This window comes from Perognathus longimembris, chromosome 13, assembly GCF_023159225.1.
Source record: "Perognathus longimembris pacificus isolate PPM17 chromosome 13, ASM2315922v1, whole genome shotgun sequence".
NCBI lineage: Eukaryota > Metazoa > Chordata > Mammalia > Rodentia > Heteromyidae > Perognathus > Perognathus longimembris.
Window position 1 is genome coordinate 11,887,915 of NC_063173.1, and position 26,244 is coordinate 11,914,158.

General features: G+C 38.0%; 1 protein-coding gene across 3 annotated transcripts in view; it reads left to right on the forward strand.

Moving 5' to 3' along the window:
* Fchsd2 (FCH and double SH3 domains 2) overlaps window positions 1-26,244 on the forward strand; it is a 189,601-nt gene that overhangs the window by 143,449 nt on the left and 19,908 nt on the right. For 2 of the 3 annotated variants that reach the window (XM_048359598.1, XM_048359597.1), the window contains exons 10-13: window positions 6,141-6,236; window positions 8,767-8,883; window positions 11,845-11,949; window positions 21,060-21,221. In XM_048359598.1, coding sequence (XP_048215555.1) covers window positions 6,141-6,236; window positions 8,767-8,883; window positions 11,845-11,949; window positions 21,060-21,221 — 480 coding nt within the window. Of the gene's footprint in view, window positions 1-6,140; window positions 6,237-6,732; window positions 6,805-8,766; window positions 8,884-11,844; window positions 11,950-21,059; window positions 21,222-26,244 lie in introns of all 3 variants that reach the window. The other variant, XM_048359599.1, reaches the window with a different exon arrangement.

The following is a 26,244-nucleotide window of genomic DNA, read 5'->3' on the forward strand; positions in this document are numbered from 1 at the left end:
AACATAACTGTCTTGAAACTAAGTACTATTATATTTTGGTTTTTTTATAAGTTGAACATTTCTATATCCCATCATTCATAGTGATCTTTTGTTTAAAAATGTTTATCAATTTTGATAACATGCCACCAAGGGCATAGGAAACATTTTTTTCTGCCAAAGGCCATTGGTAACATCATTTGAAGGCCATATAAAATTATTAATACAGGCAGACAACTGTGGGCAACTGACAAGAAACATAGTTAATTATAGGTGTCTGGGGCTGGGAATGTAGCTTAGTGGTAGAGTGCTTGCCCAGCATGCATGAAGCCCTGGGTTTAATTCCTCAGTACCACATAAACAGAAAAAGCCAGAAGTGGCACTATGGCTCAAGTAGTAGAGCTCTTGCCTTGAGCACAAAGAGGCTCAGGCCCTGAGTTCAAGCCCCAGGACTGGCCAAAAAAAAGTATATGTGTCTGTCTTGTCATGCACCAAATGATTTTGAGTGCCTTATATGGCCCCAGATGTTACCTACCTTTGTGAGAAAATAAATATAATTGATTTTCTTCAGGATCTGATAGATTAGTATTTGTTTGCCATAGTGAAACTATAATTTAAATAAATTGTTCCTGTGATTAATAAACGTTATTTTCTTTTGATAAATATGTTGTAAATGTTTGCTGCACTTTGTAATTGCTACTTTAAAAGATCTAGTTCAGTTCTCTGTTTGGCACAGGAGAATGGGAACTTCTAATACCTTTAAAAACTATTTATAGAGTATTCATCATCACAGGCAGGAAAGGAAAACAGATGCAGACTCTATCTTTTTTTTTTTTCTTTTTGTGCTTTTTTTTCTTTTTGGAGCTTGAACTCAGGGCCTGGACACTGTCCTTAAGCTTCTTTTGCTCAAGGCTAGCACTCTACCACTTGAGATAGAGCCCCACTTATGTCTTTTTTTGGGTGGCTAATTGGAGATAAGAGTCACATGGATGTTCCTGCCCTGGCTGGCTTCAAATCTGCAATCATCAGATCTTAGCCTCCTGAGTAGCTAGGATTACAAGCATGAGCCACCAGCTCAGGTTTCAGATTATTTATCTTAAAAACACCTTTCTGTAGTACCTGAGCTCCTAATTCTATTTTGAGAAAAATGTTAAAAATGCTAGGTTGAAATAGACCTAAAAACATTATTAGCTTTAATGTCTTACTTGTATATCTTATTTTCCTATGCTTTTACCACCAGAACACAATAGTAGATACAGAAGAATTGGTGTAGGAAGAATGAATGGATAGATAGTAAGATTTTTTTTTTTTTTTTGCCAGTCCTGGGGCTTGGACTCAGGGCCTGAGCACTATCCCTGGCTTCCTTTTGCTCAAGGCTAGCACTCTGCCACTTGAGCCACAGCGCCACTTCTGGTAGTTTTCTATATATGTGGTGCTGGGGACTCGAACCCAGGGCTTTCTGTATACAAGGCAAGCAATCTTGCCACTAAGCCATATTCCCAGCCCCCAGATAGTAAGATTTCTGAAAGAAAAGAAAGATGTTATCCACAGAATAATAGTAATTGATAAATAGGCATTTATTAGTTCTTTCTATTTTAGTGTATATATATATATATATTTGAATTTTTTCTTAAGCGAATGTTGGACAAAAAATCTACAAAATTATGTTGACTTTATTCCTTCTATGGTTGATTTTTTTTTAATTCCTGAATGAATTTTTAAATTTTTAGTCAGTCATGGGGCTGGAACTCAGGGCCTTCGGAGCTGTTCTTGAGCTCTTTGGCTCAAGGCTAGCACTCTATGATTTTGAGCGACAGCTCCACTTCTAGTTTCTGGTGATTAATTGGAGATACAGATTTCATGGCCTTTGGTGCCCTGGCTAGTTTTGAACTTCAATCCTTAGATTTCAACCTCCTGAGTAGCTAGGATTACAGGGGTGAGCCACCAGTGCCCTGCTCCTGAGCTAAATTTTTATATTTATTGCTCATGTTTTCTGGTGACTTGGGTTAAGTTTTTTCATACATTTAGTAACTTACATTTTCTTAAAGCAGATGTTTATTTCAATTGTTATTAACTTTAATGGCACAAATACTTAATAAGCTTATTTGCTTGTATAGTTTTAATACCATTTATGCTTTATTTTGATTGGACATTCCAATCTATTTTCCTAGTTTTGCCAGAGCCAAATTTTGTTCTGCTTCTCAAAGTTCTGTTTCTTTAATTTTGACCTTCATTTACAATTTTTCTTTCAGTGTCCTTAACATTCTTTTTCTTTCTCCATGCATATTTTTTAATGTAGATAGTTTATTTTCAGTTTTTCTTATTTTCTAATATATCCATTTGAGTCTGAACTCTTTTTCTGCTTTAACTGCAGTTTGCGACATGTAGGACTTTCGTTGTTTTTTCTACATTTTCCCTCTCATTAGCCCATGAATTATTTAGAAGTGAGTTTTCAACAACAAATGAGTTTTGCAGTTTATATTCAAAGGGCATATAGGCAAGTTGACATTTATTTTTACTTTTTTAAAAACTATATTTTATTTTATTGTACATTGGGTTATACTCTGGAAAAGTTCTTTGAAATTTCTTTTTCCAAGAAAAAGTTAGATTTTATGCACTATCCTTATCTTTCAAGCACATAGTCATAACAGATAGCTACTATCCTACACACACTTAATTTCCTGAGAGTTTTTAGCACCACTTTCCTGAATCCCATGAGATTGGCATTATCATGCTCAATTTACAGGATGGAACACAGACTTGGGACTTGCCAGAGGTAACACAGTCACACACGGTATTTTCCATCCTGTAGATCGTGCTGACTTTATTATGTTAGCCCCTTTGCTTCTTTTAATTGAAAATGAATTAAGAATTTATGAGCTACTTTGGACACATAAGGAGATAAACTTCCATTTTCTGTATTCATTCACTAGTATCTCACTCCCCATAGATGAGATATAATGGAGATCTTACATTTATATTGAAAGTGATAGGAATAAAAATTTAATACAAATGACATAACTGAGGGGTGTGCTCTTTTTGTTCCAAGTGAAAAGAACTCATACTAACAATTTTTATGCCATGGGCTTTTTTGTTACCAAGAGTTTATTTGGCTGCTCTTGTTAAATTGCCAAAACCAGTTCAGTAATTGACAACCCATTGGGAGGTTTGAAATTCTGTTTTTCATTCTACACCATTACTAATTTGTCTTTTGAGCTAAAAATCTATTCTCCCACTTTCTAAAATGTAATATTCCCAAAGATATATGGGATAATTTGTACTGATATGATACACTGTAAATTTAAGATGTTCTATGTATCTTTCATCCCCTAAATGGAAACAGCTGGTCCTAGGAGCTGTTATTAAGTTTTAATTATTTATAAAGCTTGCTCTTCTTAATATTTTATGAAATACTTTGTATATGTAACTGAAGCAGATGTCATAAATATTTTCTCTAGCATAGTAACTCCAAAGAATAGTATACTAGTCTTTATAATGTGTTATTGATTTCTGTCTGCATAAGAAAACTCCTTAAAAATAACAGTGTAGCTCTTGAAACAATTCAGTAAATAAAATGCTGTTCTACATGTGTTTATAAATTAAATTCTTTGTTGTTATGATTTTCAGTACCTAAAAGATAAACTTAAAAAGTAAATTTAATAAAATGAAGAGAAAAATCATGTGATTGTTTCAGTGGAAACAGAAAAAGCATATGGCAAAATTCAATACTCTTTTTGTGACTTAAAAAACTAATAATAGAAATGTACAGAACATGGTAGGTAGCATTTGTGGAAAATCTACAGTTAGTACACTCTGAAGTGACATAGAGTGTGATATGGGCATTAGAATAGATGTACAAAGCAAGAAAACAAAATTGGGAGCTAGAAAATAAACCCAAATTTCTATGAGCATTTGATGTGAACAAAGGTTTCTTGGCATTCAGTGAGAATAGAATACTATCTTTAACCAAAAGTTCTGGCTCGAATAGCCATTTACAAAGGATTTAAGTTGAATTAAGTAGAAGTTCCTAATGAACTGTAATGTACTGCAAACGAACGAGTAAAGAGTTAGAAAGCAACAGAATAGAACTTGGGTTTCTGTACAATCAAATTTATTATTGATTTCTACTGCTTCCCAAGAATATAATGCAATGATCCATCTAATCATACTGATCCATCTCATCATACTGTTTGTTTTGCTGTTTTCTGTGTAGCAGGATATATATGCATATATACATATATGTGTGTACACACATATATTAGTCTACATAGAAAACAACAAATACATTGTATATGTATATATTATATGTATTATACCTGTACACATATGGTATAGGTATATGTGTGTATACATTTGACATATATAGGTATAGGGGTGTGTGTGTGTGTATCTGTATCTTTTTAGTTTGTCTTCATGGTGTGCTTTTTTTTTTGTCCTGGGGCTTAAACTTGGGGCCTGAGGGGCTGGGGATATGGCCTAGTGGCAAGAGTGCTTGCCTTGTATACATGAGGCCCTGGGTTCGATTCCCCAGCACCACATATACAGAAAATGGCCAGAAGTGGCGCTGTGGCTCAAGTGGCAGAGTGCTATCCTTGAGCAAGAAGAAGCCAGGGACAGTGCTCAGGCCCTGAGTCCAAGCCCCAGGACTGGCCAAAAAAAAACTTGGGGCCTGAGCACTGTCCCTGGCTTCTTTTTTTGCTCAAGGCTAGCACTCTGCCAACAGCGCCACTTCTGGCCATTTCTATATATGTGGTGCTGAGAAATGGAACCTAGGGCTTCATGTATAATGATGCAAGCACTCTTGCCACTAAGCCATATTCCCAGCCCCTATGATGTGCTTTAAGACAGTATTTTGAGCTGGGCACCAGTGGCTCATGCCTGTAATCCTAGCTATTCAGGAGGCTGAGATCTGAGGATCGCAATTCAATCCATGAAGGAAATTCCCTAAGACCCTTATCTCCAATTATCCACCAGAAAACTGGAAGTGGCACTGGGGCTCAAAGTGATAGAGCACTAGACTTGAGGGAAAAGTTCAGGAACAGCTCCCAGGCCCTGAGTTCAAGCCCTAAGACTGACAAAAAATAAAAAGACAGTATTTTGAATAGAACCATTCAAAAAGGTACCAAGAAATAGTCTAAAAATAGCATTTTATACAAAGAATAGGATTATCTGACAGTTTCCTAGTACATAGAAATCTTCATAAAACAGACAAGAGGCCCTTAAAACTTAAAGGCTAGGAGAATTTACAATAAGTAACATACTTGTCTATTCTCCCATTTCATGCCCTCCCCTCTTCTCTTTCTTTTCTCTCTCCTCCTATTTTCCTCTTTCTTAACTGCCCCCACATCCTATGCCAAAGAAAGATCAGTTTTTATGTGATAGCTGTCTTTTTATCCTCTGAAAATATTATGGCTGCCTCTAATACCATTTACTCAGAAGGCAGAGAATCTTTTTTTGAGCCGGCCCAGACAAGAAATTATTTAACCATACCCCATCTTAACCAAAAAGTTGGCCATTATAACCTGCACTCTTCATCCTAGCTATGCTAGAGGAATAAATAAAAGGATTGGATCCCAAACTGGCCTGGGTACAAATGGGAGACCCTCATCCAAAAACAAAACAAAAAGGGCTGGAAGTATGACTCAAGTGGTAGAATGCCTGCTTAACAAGTATAAGCCCCTAAATTCAAACACTAGTATTACACACACACGACACACACAGAAAGACACACATGTTTATAAAATGTATAATAAAATATAAATTAAATGTGTATTTATCTCATATACTTGAGAAAATAGGACACATAAAACCTAATGGAACATGAAAAAATATGTAATGTTGTTTCTTTTTAACCACATAGTGTTAGGTTTCTCATTTGTTTAGAAAAATAGTTGTAGGACAAATACAGTAATGGTACTCACTGGATGCAGTGTTGAAATGAACTATATAACTTATACATGAGGATTGAGGGAAAAACTGGGAGAGAGTGAGGGAAGAGGTGGGGTGACATTGCCCAGAAAGAAATGTATTCTTTATCTGAATTATGTAAGTAATTCCTCTGTACATCACCTTTATAATAACAGTAGAAAAGAAAAAAGTTGAATAAATCTTAAACTTTAAACATTTTAACCTCATTAAAAACTTAAATCTTATTTTCTCTTTAGGTGGTACGGGACTATAATCTTCAGCTGTTCTTACAAGAGAATGCTGTATTTCACAAACCTCAGCCTTTCCAGTTCCAGCCTTGTGACAGTGATACTGTAAGGGGATTCCAGATTGTTTCGCTTGTTGTGCAATTGTGTTTGTTACTTCAATAACTATCGGTTTTGGAGTAGTCTGGAACAGAGGAGTTTGCATCATTAATTTTATGACAAAACAGAGGGTGCAGAGACACCATGACATTTCTTTCTAAAATGTGGCTAATATACCCAGTTTCAAGTGAGCCTAGGATGAATGAAGTAGAACAGTCAAACATACAGAGCATGGACAAGTTTATCAGACTTGATCAACTTAAAAATTGTGCCTTGTTTTAGATTGTTTTTGCCCTTCCACAAAAAATAACAGAATAACAGTTTTCTTACTTCCAAAGCAACAAAATATCTGATTCTTACTACACTTTTTCCAAAGCCCAATGATGGCCCTAACTTCTTTCATTTCTAGACACTATGCTAAATGTTCTTACCTGTACTGTCCATATTTGCCTTAAAATTCTAACTCTGTGCTATTTTCTGTCCTTGCGCAATCTTTACTGGGCAGAGTTTAAAAGCTGCCCAACTGGTGGATATTGAACTGTCCCCTGTCAGTGCTCTGAGAATGACCATAGCTGAGGTATATGGGGGTATGGGTCAGGGTGGGAGGGATGGATGTGTGGGTTTGCATGTCATTAAAGGGCAGGACCTGGGGTTGGGATGAAAGTCATATATATGTAAAAGGGGGCCATTAAATGCATTGGCCATGACATTGCTTTACCTTATAGAGCAAAATTTTCCTTTTCTGTGTCTAGTGAAGAGCTTCTCATTTTTCATCTTGTTTGAAGCACCTTCCTTTTCCCCAACATGGATGCTAGGAAGAACTGTCAAGCTCACTTGCCTTTATTAAAGGAGAAACTATAGCCTAAAAAGGAAAAGAGTTGGCCTAGTCATATCATAAATGACTGATAAATAGCTAATGTGATTGTAATATTATTGTTTTTTCTACAATTTATTTGACCTTTGGAGAAGAAATGTTCATCACTTGGGGAGCAATTAACTTTTTTCACAATGGAAAATAATAAATATCTGTGCTTTTATAAAAGTCCCTAGTAATGATTTTGAAATGTTTGCTATAATTTTTTTTGCATGTGTATGAACTAGGATTTGACCTCAGGATCTCCTACTTGCTAGACAGGTGCTCTCCATTTGGGCCATATTTCCAATCCTGTTTCTCACTGAGTTTTTTCGTGTGTGTAAGTGCGTACACCAGTACTAGGGTTTGTGCTTGGGGCCTCATCCTCTTTCTCAGCTTTTTAACTCAGAGCTGCCAGCTTTGAGCCATACCAACATTCCTAACTTTTTGCTAGTTAATCGGAAATACGAGTCTGTCAGATTTGTCTGCCCAGGTTGGTTTCAAACCTGGATCCTCTACTCTCAGCCCTACTAGGACTATAGGTGTGAGCTATCAGTACCCAACTTCATCCAGCTTTTTGTTGGTTGAAATGGGTATCAGGAACTTTTTGCCAGGACTAATCTCTAACCATGATAATTTCCAGTCTCCAAATCCTGAGGAGTTAGGATTTAAGTGTGAGCCACCACACAAAGCCTTATGGTGGTTTTAATTTGCATTTACCTGTTGTTGAATTTACCTAACGCTTCTTTTATGGGCTCCCTAGCCATTAATATATCCACTTAAAAAAGTCTATTCTAATTTTTCCATTGTTTTGACTGAGTTGTTTATTTTCTTCTATTACATATTATATCTTGAAGATGAATTAATGTTTACCCCACAAAGTCAAATAATTAGTAGAGATTAAAGATAATAATTAAAAATAATACAGCTGGGAACTGGTGGCTCATGCCTGTAATCCCAATTACTCTGGAGGCTGAGATCTAAGGATCATGGTTCAAAGCCAACCAAAGGCAGGAAAGTCGGTGAGATGCTTATCTCCAGTTAACCACTAGAAAGTGGCGCTGTAGCTCAAAGTGGTAGAGCACTAGCGTTGAGCAAAAGACTCAAGGACAGAGCCCAGACCCCATGTCTGACAACAATAAAAACAAACAATAACAGTTTAAAAAAAAAACACAGAGAAAAGGGCAAACCTAGTTTGCAAGCTGGTGGCAAGTTGGTGATGGACTAAACCAAATTGAATCCAGGAACTTGGGGCAGACAGAAAGATTATGTGCTGTTACTGTATTATCTTATTCCTCTTCAACTATTATTTTTTCTTTAATCATGTTGAAACTATTGTTTTCATGTCTGTCTGTGCAGTGGCTCAGTATTGCAGGTTGGCATAAAAATCTTGTTCTTCCTTGCTTAGTTTAGCTCGGTTCCTTCACACCCAAAAGTCCACAGTTTTAGAGATGATGCTTTCACATTTAGCAATGTAATACAAAAAAACCTGTGTTCACTTATGGTTCAGTACTGCTTTCCTGATTCTTTTTCTGACTGTGTGGCATGAGTCATTGTTCCAGGTAGCAGTAACTGCCTCACATTTTGAGTGCTGATTAAGGGAATGTTCTCTGGTCCAACTTTAGAAGGGTTACAGTTGCATTAAGGATAACAATACTTCTCTCTCTATTCTCTCTCATGTTGTAGAGTCGACAACTGGAATCAGAAACTGGGACTACAGAAGAGCACAGTCTAAATAAGGAGGCTCGGAAATGGGCCACACGTGTGGCACGTGAGCACAAAAACATTGTTCATCAACAGCGGGTAAATGAAGTAGAAGACATCCTAGCTCCATTCAGTTTAAATCAAATGTCAAACAGATTTAAGAAGTTGAATTCTATTAATGTGAAAAATAACAACTTTTTTGTCTGTACTTTCTCAGTAATCAGCATTATACTCTTAGTTATCTGCTTCTCGTAAAATTTTAATAAACCCTCTAGCAGCAACACAGTATATCTGCTTGGCACAGAATTACCAAAGCAAGGCAGAGAAGGGGCATATGTACATTGGGTTTAAAGAGACAATTATAGATTCCACTGACGTGAATTTCCAAGACTAAACTCTAAGCACAGAGCAATGGTTTTTTTTTTTGGGGGGGGGGGGGCGGTCCTGGGGCCTGGCCTCAGGGCCTGAGCACTGTCCCTGTCTTCTTTTTGCTCAAGATTAGCACACTACCACTTGAGATCCACAGCACCACTTCCGGCTTTTTCTGTATATGTGGTGCTGAGGAATCCAACCCAGGGCTTTATGCATGCTAGGCAATCACTCTATCACTAAGCCACATTCCCAGCCCCAAAGCAATGATTTTAAGTATAGTTTTCCCCCAATTTAGAGTACAAGAAGTCCTGGCACTTCAAAAAGAAGAAAAACAAACAAAGAGTATCACTTAGTGATTTAAAACCAAAACAAGCCAGGCCTGATCACGTACACTTATGCTTGGAAGGCTGAGGCAGAATATTTACATGTTTGAAGGCACCCTTGGCTACATAATGAGATAGCCAGGTGTTAGTGGCACCTGATACAAGGTGCTGCTAGCACATATGATACTAGCTGCATGGTAAGCTAAAATCAGGAAGATTTAGAGTTCAAGGCAAGCTCACCAAGAAAAGATGATATGGTTCCATCTCAAAAGAAGAAAGCTGGTTGTGGTGGCACAGGTCATGAAGCATAAAATAGGTAGGACACAGTCCAGGTATAGATTAGACAAAAAGTGAGATCCTGTCTCCAAATAACCAAAGTAAAAAAGGACTACAGGCATGGCTCGACAGCCTGAGTTCAAAACCCAGTACTGGGGCTGGGAATATGGCCTAGTGGCAGGAGTGCTTGCCTTATATACATGAAGCCCTGGGTTCGATTCCCCAGCACCACATATACAGAAAATGACCTGAAGTGGCGCTGTGGCTCAAGTGGTAGAGTGCTAGCCTTGAGCAAAAAGAAGCCAGGGACAGTTCTCAGGCCCTGAGTCCAAGGCCCAGGACTGCCTCCCCCCACACACCAAAAAAAGAATCTTAAAAAAACAACCCAGTACTGCCAAAGAAATTCACATGCTTAGGGGTTTCTGTTAAATCATGTAGAATATTATATAATCTCTCTAGGATTTACTTTTAAATACTATAGCAAAGGAAAAGAGAATAGGTAAAGCAAATATGGAAAAATCTTTATATGTTTTGAATTTCAGTGATTCATATATGAGAGTTCATTGAACTAATATCTCTGCTGTTGAGTATAAATAAATTTTTTTCCTAGCTACTCAGGAGGCAAAGATCTGAGAATTGGTGTTTGAAGCCAGCCAAGGCAGAAAAGTCCATGAGACTTTTTATCTACAATTAAGTAGCAAAAAGCCTGAAGTGGATCTTAAGGCTCAAGTGGTAGAGCGAATATGGGAAAATTTTTTAACCTTAAGCAAAAAAGAGACAGTACCCAGGCCCTGAGTTTTAGCTCCAGGACTAACCCCCCAAAATATATAAAAATAAAACAGTATAAGTTCTAGGGTTTAATCTCAGCATGATTTCTCTCTTCTACCACATATAAAATGAATTTCAGAAAAATTTAAAGGCTAAATTCTAAATACAAAATCATTAAAAACCAGAAAAACATAAGAGTATTTTTGGTATCTTAAATAAAACATAAAACTCGGGGCTGGGGATATGGCCTAGTGGCAAGAGTGCTTCTTGCTTTGTATACATGAGGCCCTAGGTTCGATTTCCCAGCACCACATATACAGAAAACGGCCAGAAGTGGCGCTGTGGCTCAAGTGGCAGAATGCTAGCCTTGAGCAAAAAGAAGCCAGGGACAGTGCTCAGGCCCTGAGTTCAAGGCCCAGGACTGGCCTGCCTAAACAAATAAATAAATAAATCTAAAATGCTGTTAAATATAAACATGTGGAAAAGAGAAAAGCAATAGAATGGAAGAAAATGTTTGCATTATAAAAACTAGAAAGGACTAATATCTAGAAAATGTTTTAAATTACAAAATATGTAAAGGTAGAAAATGTATATTCAAATATTTATAGAAGTAGAAATCAGCTGGACACTGGTAGCTCATACCTATAATCATAGCTACTTGGGAAACTGAGATTGGGAAGGTCATAGTTTGAGGCCAGACAGAGAAGAAAAGTTTATGAGACCCTTTCTCAATAAAAAGCTGAATATATTTTCCTATCCACAGCAGAGAGTCTTAGTGGCTCTCAGCCCAGGCAGGGAGCAAGACCCTATCTCAAAAATAACCAGCAAAAAAAGAGACTAGAGGTGTGGTTCGGTGGTAAGAGCTCCTACCTAGCAAGCACAATAGCTTGAGTTCAAACCCCAGTTCTGTCAATAAAAAAAGAAAGAAAAGTTTAAGACCAGGTACCAATTGCTCAAACCTGTAATCCTAGCTGAGGCTGAGATCTGAGGATCATGGTTTAATGCCAGCCCAGGCAGAAAAATCTATGAGATTTTTATCTCTAACCACCAAAACTCAATATAGTTGTGGCTCAAGTGATAGAGCTGTAGCCTTGAGCAAAAAAGCCCAAGAACAGCACCTAGGCACTGAGTTTAAATGAATGAATAAATGAATATAATTAAAAGTTTAAAATGACAAAAATAAAATGAGGGAGGGGATAACAAGTTGGCCAGGAAATGTACTCACTACCTAACGTATGTAACTATAACCCCTCTGTACTTCACCTTAGCAATATAATTAAAATTAAACAGTCATCATTATTTTTCTATTTTTCTTTTATAGGTTCTAAATGATCTGGAATGTCATGGAGTTGCTATAGCAGAACTAAACCGGGTAGACCTTGAACAGAAAATAGATGAAGCCAGAGAAAATATCCGCAAAGCAGAGGTAAGGTGGCAGCTAAATGTGCATTTTGTCTAGCTCTAGTCAGTGTCACAGATGTGATGTGTATCCACACTAATATTTGTTGAGTTAGTGCTTTACAGAAAGTAACATTTATGGGCTGGGACTATGGCCTAGTGGTAGAATACTTGCCTCATATACATGAAGCTCTGGGTTGGATTCCTCAGCACCACATATATAGAAAAAGGCAGAAGGGGCACTATGGCTCAAATGGTAGAGCTGCTAGCCTTGAGCACAAAGAGGCTTAGAGATAGCACCCAGGCCCTGAGTTTAAACCCCACACTGAAAAAAAAATAAATGGAGGAGGGAGGGGGAAGATTTAGGATCTATAATTCTAGCTACTCAAGAGGATTGCAGTTGTAGGCCAATCCTGGCAAAGTTAGTGTGAGACGCTATCTCATAAAACAAAGTAAAAGCAAAGGGACTGTGGGTATAGCTGAAATAGTAGTGTTTTTCTCAATGTCCTGAGTCCAATCCTAGTACTGAAGGAAAAAAATAGGAAAGATGTAGTTAGAAGGAGTGAAAAACCACACTATAGTAGTAGGTTTTAATCTTTTATTGAAGCCATGGGATGCTTTGAGGGTTGAATGAAAACTGTGAAAGTCCTTCCACTAAAAAGAAAATATGTCCATGGCTACTACTCCCAACCCAAAAAGGTTGAGGTTGAAAGGAGAAGCAAAGTGTTAGCAAAGGAAGAATATACCGGGTACTGATTGGCCATTGGCCAATTAGAGTACATTTCTATAAGGAAATATGCTTGAAAGTAGCACACATGTATGTATTTATCTACTTAGCTGCCAGATAGTGAAAAGATACAGAACAGGCTCTAACAAAAGAGAAAGAGTGGGATTATGTTCTTGTTAGGAAGGCATAGAAAATGCTAAAGATAACTAAGACTATAAAACATAAGTGCCAAGGAGTAGTCCATATGAGTATACAAAAAAACAGGATGCAAGGAGCTCTGGGGTAGGTTTATCATGTTAGCTACACATCAGAGGTACAATGGATATTAGCCAATAAGTGATACTTGATTAGTCAGAAGAAAAAGGGAAGAACATAGATTTACTTCATATAACTCTAAGAGGAATAACTTGAACCAAAAGATGAAGGTAGGAAGGAGGCAAGGTTGAGTTTGGCACTGGGAAATACCAAAGGCCTAACAGACCTTTCCATTGGCACACTACATATCCCTGGGATGTAATAGCCAGAGTGGATAGAGAATTCTGAGCATGTGTATGTCTGTCTGGGGCTATACACAGGAATGCTTCCTTTATTGGCCAAGGATTCATCTACACTGTGACTTTCAAACACTTCTCCAAACTATTGAGGTCTTAAGAGTGTGCTTTATTGGTTGTAGTGTGAGGATAGAGACAGCACAGGGAACTTGAGAATGCTTTTGGCACAACCCTATGGAAGCAACCTGAGCCACAGCCCATTTACCATCTGCTCTTCTCCTCACCTACACTTCATCTGACCCATAGTCTTCTTGGTAAGGTAGAGAGGGTGTGTAGTAAATAACATTTTCCTCCTGGGGCTCAGAGACTTGGCTAAACCACTACCCTAGCATACAGGCCAAACACTATGAGTGGACCTTTGCCTAGTTTGGGAAATAGTAGCTGGTGGTAGAAGAGTTTTTCCTGTTACTTGTTTCTCCATACTTTGAAGCCTAGTAGAACAGAAGTGATTATTTTGAGACAGTCTCAGAAGTTTTCTGAAGAGTATGTTCTTGGGTTTTTCCATGTGCCCACTTTAGGTCTTTGGCCTATTTTTCCATTAATAAGTATGCTAAGCTTACAATTTGTTAGCTTAAAAGTAAAAACATAGATAAGAGAATGTCCCGATACAAGAATTTAAGTCTGCACTGTCAAAGATAATTCTCTTACCAAAAATATGGAATATGGGTTGGGGATATGGCCTAGTGGCAAGAGTGCCTGCCTCATATACATGAGGCCCTGGGTTCAATTCCCCAGCACCACATATACAGAAAATGGCCAGAAGTGGTGCTGTGGCTCAAGTGGCAGAGTGCTAGCCTTGAGCAAAAAGAAGCCAGGGACAGTGCTCAGGCCCTGAGTCCAAGCCCCAGGACTGGCAAAAATATATATATATATGGAATATGCTGTAAAATTGAAGTTAGATTTAAAAAAAACCTAATTAGAAGCATATTCAGTTTTTAGGCAGAAGTATTTTATAAGTGATGGTCTTTGTCCATCAAATCAGGAATCATATGATATAAAGTTGGCCTGCTGCATTTTACTCACAAACTGACATATTGAATTGAAACCCCTTTGGACAACTACTTAAGAATGATGCATACATACATACCTACATACATGCACACAGACATAAAATTGACCTGCTCTTAATGATATTTAATGGTCATTTGACTAAAGTGGTGCTACCAAATCTATCCACACAAAAAAATTCTTTGTGGGCTAGTAATATGGTCCAGTTGCAAGAGTGCTTGCCTCATATACTGAAGCCCTGGGTTCAATTCCTTGGCACCACATACATAGAAAAGGCCAGAGGTGGCTCTGTGGCTCAAGTGGCAGAGTGAGTGCTATCCTTGAGCAAAAGAAAAAAGAAAAAAAAAAAAGCCAAGGACAGTGCTGAGGGCCTGAGTTCAAGCTCCCAGACTGAACAAAAAAAAAAAAAAAAGATTCTTTGTCCCACTCCAATTTCATTTGGCAAATACTTGTTTTCCCCAGTGGCAACAAGTAGCTATTTTTCTCTATTTCTCTACTATTAACACATAGAATTTTGTAAATCAGCTTTTTACAAAATATTCTATACATACAATAAAATTTAACTATTTCATGTGTGCAGTGAAAACTTTTATGTGTTTCATTGTAGTTCTGATTAATGATGCTAAGCATCTTGTCATTTGATTATTGACAATTGTTTATTTAGGTGAAAGTGCTGAGTTTGAACTCAAAGCATTATGCTTACTAGGCAAGACTTTATCACTTGAGCCACTCACTCATCCCTAAATTTTCTAGTATAGTGCCTTGTTTTTGGTGGTAGTGGTACTAGACTTTGAATTTGAAGCCTTAGCACTTTCTAAGTAGGTGCTCTACAACTACAGCTATTCCCTAGTCTTAGCTATTCTTCAATATTTATTCATATCTCTTGCTCACCTTTAAAAATTTGAATCAGTCTTACTGAATTTATTCTGGATGCTAGCCATTTTTCAAGAATGTGTGCGTGTGTGTGTGTGTGCGTGCGTGCGTGTGTGCGTGTGTGTGTGCGTGCGTGCGTGTGTGTGTGTGTGTGTGTGTGTGTGTGTGTGTTTGATATAACTGGAAAATGGCCCAAAGTATGCAAAGTCTGAAAAGGAATCACCCCTTGATGACATTTGCATTATACAGCTTTTGGACTGTGAGGAGCATCATGCCTAGAACTCAGCAGAGAATCTCACTTAATGGCTTGGGGAGAGATATCAGGTGGTACTCAGATTTGCATATAAATTACCATCCAAATCCTTAGCCTAAGCAGGAGCTTGACTGGAAACAATGGCTAAAAAGCAGGAAAACTGAGCAGAAATTTCAGTTGTTGATTACACTAGAAAGCAATCATTAGAAAATTGGAGTGGTTATATTAATATCAAGCAAAGTGAATTTCAGGACAAGGAATAGTAAGGATAGTTCAGAAATTTTTTTTATAAAAGGTTAGTTTTTCAGGAAGGGACAACAATCCTAAATGTGTATATAACCAATAATAGATTAAAAGCAGAAACATATAAAACCACAGTTGTAGTTGGAATTGTTAAAGCCTGTTTTACAGTAAGTGATAAAGCAAAGAGAAAATCAATAAGTCTACAGAAGACTTGAACAGCACTGCTAACTATCTTTACCTGATTGACATTTTTTGTGTTTATGATGCTTAAACTCTCTTAGATTTAAAAAGCTAAGCTCAAGGCTGGTGCTCTACCACTTGAGTCACAGTTCCAATTCTGGCTTTTTGCGGTTAATTGAAGATAGGAGTCTCATGGACTTTTCTGCCCTGACTGGCTTTAAACCTCCCACCTCAGATTTCAGCTTTCTTGAGTAGCTAGTATTACAGGCATGAGCTACTACCAGTATCTAGTCTAGTTGGCACAATGAGACCATATGCTATATTGTAAACCAGCCACAGTAAATTTACAAGGATTGATGGCATACAGGGGTTCTCTGGACAGTCAGAACTAAAATTTTTAAAAGTAATAAGCGGGGCACCAGTGGCCCAAACCCATAATCCTAGCTACTCAGTAGGCTGAGGTCTGAGGATCATAGTTTGAAGCCGTCCAGGCAGGAAAATCCATAAAACTCTTATCTCCAATAAAACAGCAAAAAAACCTGAAGTAGAGCTGTGGCTCAAGTGGTAGAGTGCTAGCCTTGAGCACTAAAAGTTCAGGGACAGAGTCCAGGCCCTGGAAAATATCTGGAAATATCCAGATGTTCAGAAATTAAATTATTCACTGCCTTACATGTGAAACTGTAACCCCCTCTGTACATCACTTTGACAGTAAATGTTTAAAAGATAAATTATTCAAATACAGTAATCTGTTGTTGCCTTTAAAAACTATCTTAAATTTTATGGCAAAAACATTTTATTGCCTTTCTTCATTCTGGATGTTGGATGTGTATTTCTTTTACTGGATTTGCCTACAGTTAACTCACACAGCTCCATTCATCCTGAGAGTTTGCCGAAGGACTAGATTTAGCATAGAGAACTAGACCTTTTCCCCATGGATTTTTCACTCCCGTATAGGTTAAACTTGGTTTCCCCATGTTGGTAGCAGTCATTTACTAAGCCAGGGGCTGGTGGTTTACACCTGTAATTCTAGCTATTCAGTAGGCCTGGGATCTGAGGAGCTTAGTTCAAAGCCAGTCCAGGCAGGAAAACTTGTGAGATTCTTATCTCTAGTTAACCACCAAAAAGCCAGAGATAGGGCTGTGACTCAAGCTAGGGACAGCACCCAGGCCTAGTTCAAGTCCCAAGTCTAGCACACCAAAAAAAGTCAGTTACCAGTAGTACTCATAGAGCCTCTGCTTCCTTTAAACTAACATCCCATTGGCCACACCAAATCAAAGAAGCCCAGAATGGGTGAGGGGAAGGACTGCATGAATATCAGGAGGCATAATCATTGGGACCATGAATACTGCATACTAAAATTTTCCACAATTGGTATGACCTTGTTAAAACCATTCATCTGTGGAGTTTGTGATAGCTACCTACAGAACTTTTGTGACTTGTATCCTTTTGTAGATCAAATGAGAGTAGCATAATCATACCATTTCTAGTATATATAAAAAAGTTGTTTGGAACTAGAGGTATGGCTCATGAGGTACAGTGCTCATGAAGTAAGTACAAGGCCCTAAGTTCAAACTTAGTACTGTACAAAAAAAGAAAAAAAATTAACTGAGCATGGAAGCCATACCTATAACCCCAGCTACTTGGCAAAATGTTTATGAGAGTCCCCATCTCAACCCATAAAATGCAATATGAAGTATGTCTACACTGCCTACACTGGCTCAAGCAAAGGAGAAAGGCTCTGTTGGAAAAACAACTAGAGCAAAAAGGGTTTGGAAGTATACTCAAATGCTAGACTTGCCTACCTAACAAGCAGAAGATCCTGAGTTTAAACCTTAGTACTACCCAAAAATTTTAAATTGTTTTAAGTTACCAAATATTAACTGGAAAATATTACCTACCATTATTGATTTCCTATTAAAGTATGTGCCCTAAGTAGTATAGTTACACTAGATGCAGTTTTTGTCCTTAGAGAAATGATATTTCTATGGCAAATAAACTCAAATTAGATTTATAGACTTTAAAACTATCAGAAAATTCATACAGTCAACTGGCTTGACACTTGAATGTACTTATGTTAAATTTTCTACTAAAATTAAGGTAACTGTATTAGTACACCAAGGTATGGATTTATAAAATATTATTTTTAAGGATCTGTCTCTTAAAGGTTCCAAAAATGATTAGGTTAAATAGTATTGGGAATGCCATCAAGCCAGGTGCTGGTGGCTTACACCTATAATTCTAGCAGTAGGCTTGGGATCTGAGGATCTTAGTTCAAAGCCACCCCAGGCAGAAAAATTTGTGAGATTCTTATCTCCATCTGGCTTATCCTCTCCCCATTTTATTCCATCTGGTCTCCTAGCCTAAGTTGTATTAGTTAGACTTTCACTGCTGTGACAGAAAGCCTTAGCAAAAAGAACTGAAGGGAGAAAAGACTTATTTTAGCTCAGCAGTTTCAGCCAGGCACTGCTGGTTCACACCTGCAATCCTAGCTACCCAGGATGCTGAGACCTTGAAGACCTTGGTTCAAAGGAAAGTTCATGAGACTCTTAATTCTAATGAACTCAGAAAAAGCCAGAAATGGAGCTGTAGCTCAGTGGCAGAACACAAGCAAAAAAGGAAGCTCAGGGACAGTGCCTAGACCAAATTCTGTCTAGCTCTAGGACCAGCACAAGAAGAGAGAGAGAGAGAGAGAGAGAGAGAGGAAAAAAGTTACAATAGATGAACCTCAGACCTCTTTCTTGCTCAGCTTTTTTCACCTGGCTGTCAGTTTATCACTTGAGCCATGCCTTTGCTGACTTTTTTGGTGGTAACAGTCTCATGGAGTTGTCTACCCAGGTTGGCTTCTAGCTGTAATTATAGGTCTGAGCCATTAGCATCTGGCTTATCCTCTCCCACTTTTATTCTATCCTGTCTCCCAGCCTAATGGATGGTGCCACTTCCTTTCTGTAAGTCTTCCTAGGATTCTTAGTTAGGATCCCTGGAAACATCCTCATAGACATATCCAGAGTTGTGCTTACTAAACTCCTAGGTGCTTCTCAAAAGAAATTTTTTTTTATTTGTAAACACTAGAAATTGTACTGTTGAAGATTTTTGAGGAAAACAAACCAAATTGAGTTCTTCCCACACTACACCCACAACACAAGATCATTTTCATAACACCAGAATGTGTGGGATTTTTCTCCAGCAGCAAGCAAGCAGTTCTTGTTTGCAAATACCATGTTCATCAGTTGTTTTGCATTGTAAAGTACTGACAAAACTAGATTTTAAGTAAACAAGGCTAGCTACTGTTGACAAAGAGAATATACTAAATTCTCCCGGCTTTTTTTTTTTTGTAATTTCTTTGCTTCAGTTAAATAAAAGCAATTTTAATTCCTAATCTTGTTGGTTAAATTAAAAACAAAAATATTTCATTGCTTTAAAATGTATTCTCAAATGTTTTTGGACCAATTGGCCATATATGAAAGAATGGAGCTGGACCACTCTTTTTTTTTTTTTTTTTTTTTTTTGCCAGTCCTGGGGCTTGGACTCAGGGCCTGAGCACTGTCCCTGGCTTCTTTTTGCTCAAGGCTAGCACTCTGCCACTTGAGCCACAGCGCCCCTTCTGGCAGTTTTCTGTATATGTGGTGCTGGGGAATTGAACCCAGGGCCTCATGTATACGAGGCAAGCACTCTTGCCACTAGGCCATATCCCCAGCCCTGGACCACTCTTAACTTAAACTTAAACACAGAGTTTATCTGAACAAGTGTTTCATGAATTGGGTAGCATCAAACCACTTGTAGTTAGATATTCAAGGACAGTTACACATGTGCCAGGATGTGGAGAAGCCCTCCTATACCTCCTGAGTAGCTAGGATTACAGATATGAGCCATCAGCTCTGGGCTGTCGACGTTTTTAAGTACGGGAGTGACAAGATAAGGTTATTCAGACTAGGGCTGGGAATATGGCCTAGTGGTAAAGTGCTTGCCTTGTATACATGAAGCCCTGGGTTCGATTCCTCAGCACCACATATATAGAAAAAAGCCGGAAGTGGCGCTGTGGCTCAAGAGGTAGAGTTGCTAGCCTTGAGCAAAAAGAAGCCAGGAACAGTGCTCAGGCCCTGAGTCCAAGCCCCAGGACTGGCAACAACAACAAAACAAACAAACAAAAAAAAAAACAAGGTTATTCAGACTAAAGGATACATTTCATAAATAAGAAGAAAAACCTCTGAGTTTAACCCACTTGGGTTAAAATGGGCTACTGAAAATGCTGGATCTCAGGATGTTCGGAGGCATAACCTTATTAACAGGAAAATAAAGCACACTAACCTCTGCCCTTTCATCCGTTATGTTTGATGTCGCGTCTTATACTTTGCTCTTGTCAAGACCCAAGTATGCCCATGGGCAGTGTGGATAGCTTAATAACAGAGGACATAGTTGCCATGCAGAAGGACTCCAGCTCAACCTCCAGCAGCCCATAAGTAAGACAGACAGATATACACACACACACCTGTATGCCACAATCACATGGTCCATATTCCTGTTCTTTTTGTTTGTTTGTTTTTGCCAGTCCTGGGTCTTGAACTCAGGGCCTGAGCACTGTCCCTGGCTTCTTTTTGCTCAAGGCTAGCACTCTGCCACTTGAGCCACAGTGCCACCTCTGGCCTTTTTCTGTATATGTGGTGCTGAGGAGTCAAACCCAAGGCTTCATGTATACGAGGCGAACACTTTACCACTAGGCCATATTCCCAGCCCCAGTTCTTTTTTTTTTTTTATTCCTATTTTTGTGTACCTACCTGTCCTCTCTGCAGGTGAACAATTGCTTCTAAGATTTTCTAGTAAATACCAAGATTGTTAATAAGTAGGGGATAACAGGATTGGGTCAGCGACCCAACATTATGTAACTAAAACCAAACAACTATTCAACATATAAAGGTCAAAAATTGACCTCTTAGTGGAATACAATAGCTCAAAAGCTATGTATGTACATTCATATAAGACTACTGTCGACGTATTGTCAAATGTCGACATTGCATTTAAAGTCCTAGGCGAATTTTCTTCGGCGTAGGCCACGTGACTACTGTATATGTTCTTGGTACATTGGGTATTGTATATATGTCTGCCTGACCTAGGGAAGGGAAAGAAAAACAGGGTGTAAGATATCACAAGAAATGTACACACTGCCCTACTATGTAACTGTACCCTTTTTGCACAACACCTTATCAAAAAATTTCTGTTTAATTAATAAATGAATTTAAGAAAAAAATAAGTAGGGGATAACTTAATGTGATTGATTGATTTTCTGACCAGTTTCTCTGTTTTCTTAGATAATTAAGTTGAAAGCTGAAGCCCGGCTGGACCTGTTAAAGCAGATCGGTGTGTCTGTGGACACATGGCTAAAGAGTGCCATGAACCAAGTAATGGAAGAACTAGAAAATGAGCGGTGGGCTCGTCCTCCTGCAGCAACCAGCAATGGCACTTTACACTCGGTAGAGTTGTTTTTCTCATACACAGAAGGCTCGTTGACTTTCACTGTTGTCTGATGCTGTAGCTAAACTTAGCCAAAATTTAAAAGATGGAGCTGGGAATATGGCCTAGTGGTAAAGTGCTCATCTCATATATATGAGATGAAGCCCTGGGTTCGATTCCTCAGCACCACATATATAGAAAAAAAGCCAGAATTGGCACTGTGGCTCTAGAGGTAGAGTGCTAGCCTTGAGCAAAAAGAAGCCAGGGACAGTGCTCAGGCCCTGAGTCCACGCCCCAGGACTGGCAACAAAAGCAAAACAAACCAAAATTTAAAAGATAATGTTTGCTAATGGTTTGGGTTTGTTGTTTTGTTTTTTTTGTTTTCTTTAGTCTGTGGCTTGATTTAAACTTAGTACAGGGTATTTTAAACTTAGTTGGGGTGTTTTAATGTGCAGTAAAGAATGACTATTACTAAATGAATTACCAATGCCTGCCAAACTCAGTATTCATAAAGCAAATAATAGAATAGAAACAGTACAATAGGAAACTTAATAGAGTGTCTCTGAAGTTCTCAGAGGTCTTCTCTAGCAAAAATAAAAAATAAAGCATGTAGAGAGTTATAATACATGTTTTACTAGTGTGTGGATCCACTCTAAAGTCAATTTCAGTCCCCAAGGGTTCTCTCATTCCTGTCACTGGGTGTGCCAGTACAGATAGGGTTTGACAGATAATACCAGGGCCCTAGCTTGATTTCATACCTCAGCTTTTTCCACTCTGTAACTTCCAGCTCAACCTTTGTTTCTCATGCTAGAGATCTGAGTTCCAAAAAAAACAATGATTTCCTTGATATTACACAGGTGGGGATGTGATTCCTTCTAGTCAGTAACTCCTATTGTCATCTCCCCTACTATTACTCTTGGTCATCTTGTTTCTTTTTTGTTCTTTTTTAAAATTTATTTATTGTAAAGGTATGATGGGGGGGTTATAGTTAACAAAGTAAGGTAGTGCTACATTTCTTTTTAAACATTGTTACCCCCTCCCTCATTTTCTCCCACTTACCACTTTCTTGTTTATTTTCTTTACCAGTGTGTGTTTCTTTGCTTAGTTTTCTTTTGTTGATTGTCTTCCTTGTTTACTGCTCTGCATACAAAAGTGCCTGGTGCCAAGTAGGTAAATATTTATTGAGAGAAGAAATGAATGTATGGATGGAAGAATAGAAAAGTGGTAAACTAAAAGCTAAAATTTATTTATAGTGCCTCTTTAATGTTTGTGACCTTCAGATATAAGGCATCCTTGCTAGAGAAATGGACAGAGTTTTTGTTTTGTTTTGTTTTGTTTTTTTGGCCAGTCCTGGGGCTTGGACTCAGGGCCTGAGCACTGTCCCTGGCTTCTTTTTGCTCAAGGCTAGCACTCTACCACTTGAGCCACAGCGCCACTTCTGGCAGTTTTCTGTATATGTGGTGCTGGGGAATTGAACCCAGGGCCTCATGTATACGAGGCAAGCACTCTTGCCACTAGGCCATATCCCCAGCCCCTGGACAGAGTTTTAAAGCATTCTGGGAACTTGTGAATTTTTTTGTACACAGGATTCTGATTTTCTAGTGGAAATGTACTTACACACTTAATGATTGTGTGTGGTTGTACATTTGAAGGAAAAACAATTGAAGATTTATTTTTATTCACTATAAACTACCCGCTAGGGAAAACACGCTCACATGAGCACGTGCATGCGCGCACACACACATACACACATACCCTATCCACTTGACTTTGTATTTAGAAGAACTTACCCTATTTGTACCTAAACCCATGATTGTTCTTGGGCTGGATTTCTGACTAAATCACCTGAGTAGACAGGTGACACCTGTCCTCTTCTTTATTGTCAAGGTGAAGTACAGAGTGGTTACAGTTTCATATGTAAGGCAAGTACATTTCTTATCCAACTTGTTACCTCCTCCCTCATTTCTCCCCCCCCCCAGTCTCTCCCTCCCCAGTTCCCTTCCCCCCCCCATGAGTTGTGCAGTTGGTTTACACCAATATATCAATTGGTTTTGTAAGTATTACTATTGCAATGGTTTGTCTTTTTATCCTTTGTTTCTCAATTTTGTTGTTCCCTTTCCCTTCCCTGATTCCAATACACATCTATACAGCATCCAGGGTACTAAGATCAGTTACAGTAATAGCAGGAGTAAAACCACAGGAAGGGAATATGAGAGAGAAAAAAAAGGTGCCGTTTCACATGGTATGTTAAAATTAATTACAACAATGATATACCACTTATTTCCATAACATGGAGTTCATTTCGCTTAGCATTATCTATGTGTTCATAGGGGCATATTATTATGATGATCTTCTGCTATGTCTGTCATAGAGATGTACTAATTATTCCCTATGAGGGAAACCATAGAGTTCATGTTTCTTTGGGTCTGGCTCACTTCACTTAATATGATTCTGGACAGATCACAGATGAACAAGGATTAGTCTTTCTCCTTAAAGTTTACAAGCTGGTCTCCTTAAACTTTACGAACTGGGAGAACAGACAGACCTTTATAGATCTTATTGATATTTAGAAGTGTATAACTGGGCCATTGTGTGGCAAACTCAAAATTGTTCACTTCTCACTCTTCCAGCAGAGCTTGGAAAAAAGTCACTTCTTTCTAGATTTCTTTGAAAATGTTACACTAAATTACTTTAAAATCCTCCCCAACCCCAAGATCTCCTCATTCTATGATGTATTTTCAGAAACTCTCAGTGTCAGCTGGTTATGGTAGCTTTAATTTAGCCTGCAATCCTAGCTACTTGGTAGGCAAAGCTCAGGGAATTGTGGTTCAAGGTCAGCCTAGCTCCCCCCACCCAAAAAAGAAAAAGTTCAGCCAATGGCTGGATATGGTAATGCACCCTTTGTCATTCCAGTGACAGGGGAAAGCATAAATAGAAAGTTTGCAGTCGGAGCTAACCGATTCCAAAAAATAACCAACATAAAAAGGATTGGAAGAGTAGCTCAGGTGGTAGAACACCTTCCTACATGTGAGACGTGAGTTCAGCCTCCTAATACCACCAAAAAAGGAAAAGAAGGGATGGGAGAGGAGGAGAAAAGAAAGGGAGAAAACTAGAGAAGAAATTTGGCTCATGAAGAAAATGTCAGTTGAGGTAGTTTGTGAGGAATTTTAGCAAGAGATCTAGAAGAAAAGGGTTCCTGAGTATAAATGAAGGAATTTGGGTTTTTTCTCCCTAATCTAACATTCCTCATCACTGGATGTCCTTTATAGTCATCCTCTTAGTGTCTGTATAGTATTATACTAGAAAGATCTTCCAGAATTAACTTTTCTAGTGGCCTATAGACACCAGCTTATCTGGAGACATCTCTCTCTCTGAGAGGGGGCTTGGAGTCTTATCCCATGTTTCTCTTCTTGCAGCTAATCTTAATGGAGACCTTTGTTCAGATAAGAGGAATATTTTAGCCAGGCACTGGTGACTCACCCCTGAAATCCTAGGTACTTAGAAGGCCAAAATCTGACTATTGTGGTTCAAAGCCAGCTCCACCATAGGAAAGTCTGTAAGACTCTTATCTCCAGTTAATCTCAGAAAAAGCCAGAAGTGGTGCTGTAGCTCTAGTGATAGAGTGCTGAGCAAAAGGAGCTTAGGGACAGCGCCCAGACCCAAGGTCTGCCCCAAGGCCCAGGATTGGCAAAAAAAAAAGAGAGAGAGAGGGGGGGGGGAGGGGTTATTTTGTGGGAGATATACCAATAATATGAATAAAAGAGAGAGTAATGTAAAAATATCTTAATTAAGCCCCAGTAGTGGCTTAACCTGCTTTTAACTAACATTGAAATAATTTTTAGAGAGGATTGTATCTTTTTATTCTGACAGCTAACTGGCTGAGGAACACGAAGCAAAAATAACACATTCTGGCAACCAAATATTTTCTTCCATTATAGCTGCCAACAAAAGCACTAGTCATCTGGAAAACATGATTAATACTACTGTTTGACATTAACAGAATAAACTAAAAAGTGTTTTATGGAAGATACATGTTTTAAAAGTATGTAATCTATTTACCTTATAGAATAAGGAAGAAACTATACTTGGGTGTGAACTCTTTGTCTTCTTTCTCATGCCATGGTACAGAATATAGGATGAGAAGAAAATAAATTAAAAGAACCCCAGGATGTAGCAATGCAATCTAAAAGGAGAGCAGTCCAATGATGCTGATATTTAGTTGAAGGTAACTGGAGCCTACATGAAGCTTCTAGGATTGGATTGCTGCCAATGACCCCCTCAGTCTTTTCTCCTACTCTCCTGCTGTTTCTTACTCAAAACCTATATATAGTTTTCAACCTAATTTTTGAAATTATATTAATCTTATAATAGAAAAAAGCTAAATTATAAAAATAGAGAAAAGCTATATAACTAGTATTACAGAAATTTTTTAAATACTTTAGAAAAGCAAATAATCAGCTCCTCTATAGATAATATTTCTTCACTATTTTAAATATATGTATGCATATATATATGCCTGCAAACATTTTAATAGGTACTCCTCATTTTACTGTTCTTTTTTAGACATACATAAAATTAAGTTAAATTTGTACATTTTTTCAATCTAAAGTTCTTCATTGCTAGATGATCTTCATAATTATCACTTTAGTGTCTGCTTAGTATTATATTAGAAAGGTATTTCAGAATTGACTAATTTTTCTATTATTCACTGGATATTTAGATTGCTACCAGATTTTCAATATTCTAAATAATGTATAAAACATTTTAATACATACAACCAGTCCTTGTGCATTTGTGGATTGAACCAATAACAGAGCAACAAGATTTGGGGAAAAAATTAACACCTTTATTGAATATATCTACAGACTTTGTTCTCTTAGTAGTATTTCCTAAACAATACTGTATAATAACTATTTGCATGGCATTTACATTACATTAGATAATATAAGTAATCTATGGATGATTTAAAGTATATGACAGGTTGCACATGGGTTATATTTAAATACTACACTATTTTATTTAAGAGATTTGAGCATCTGTGGA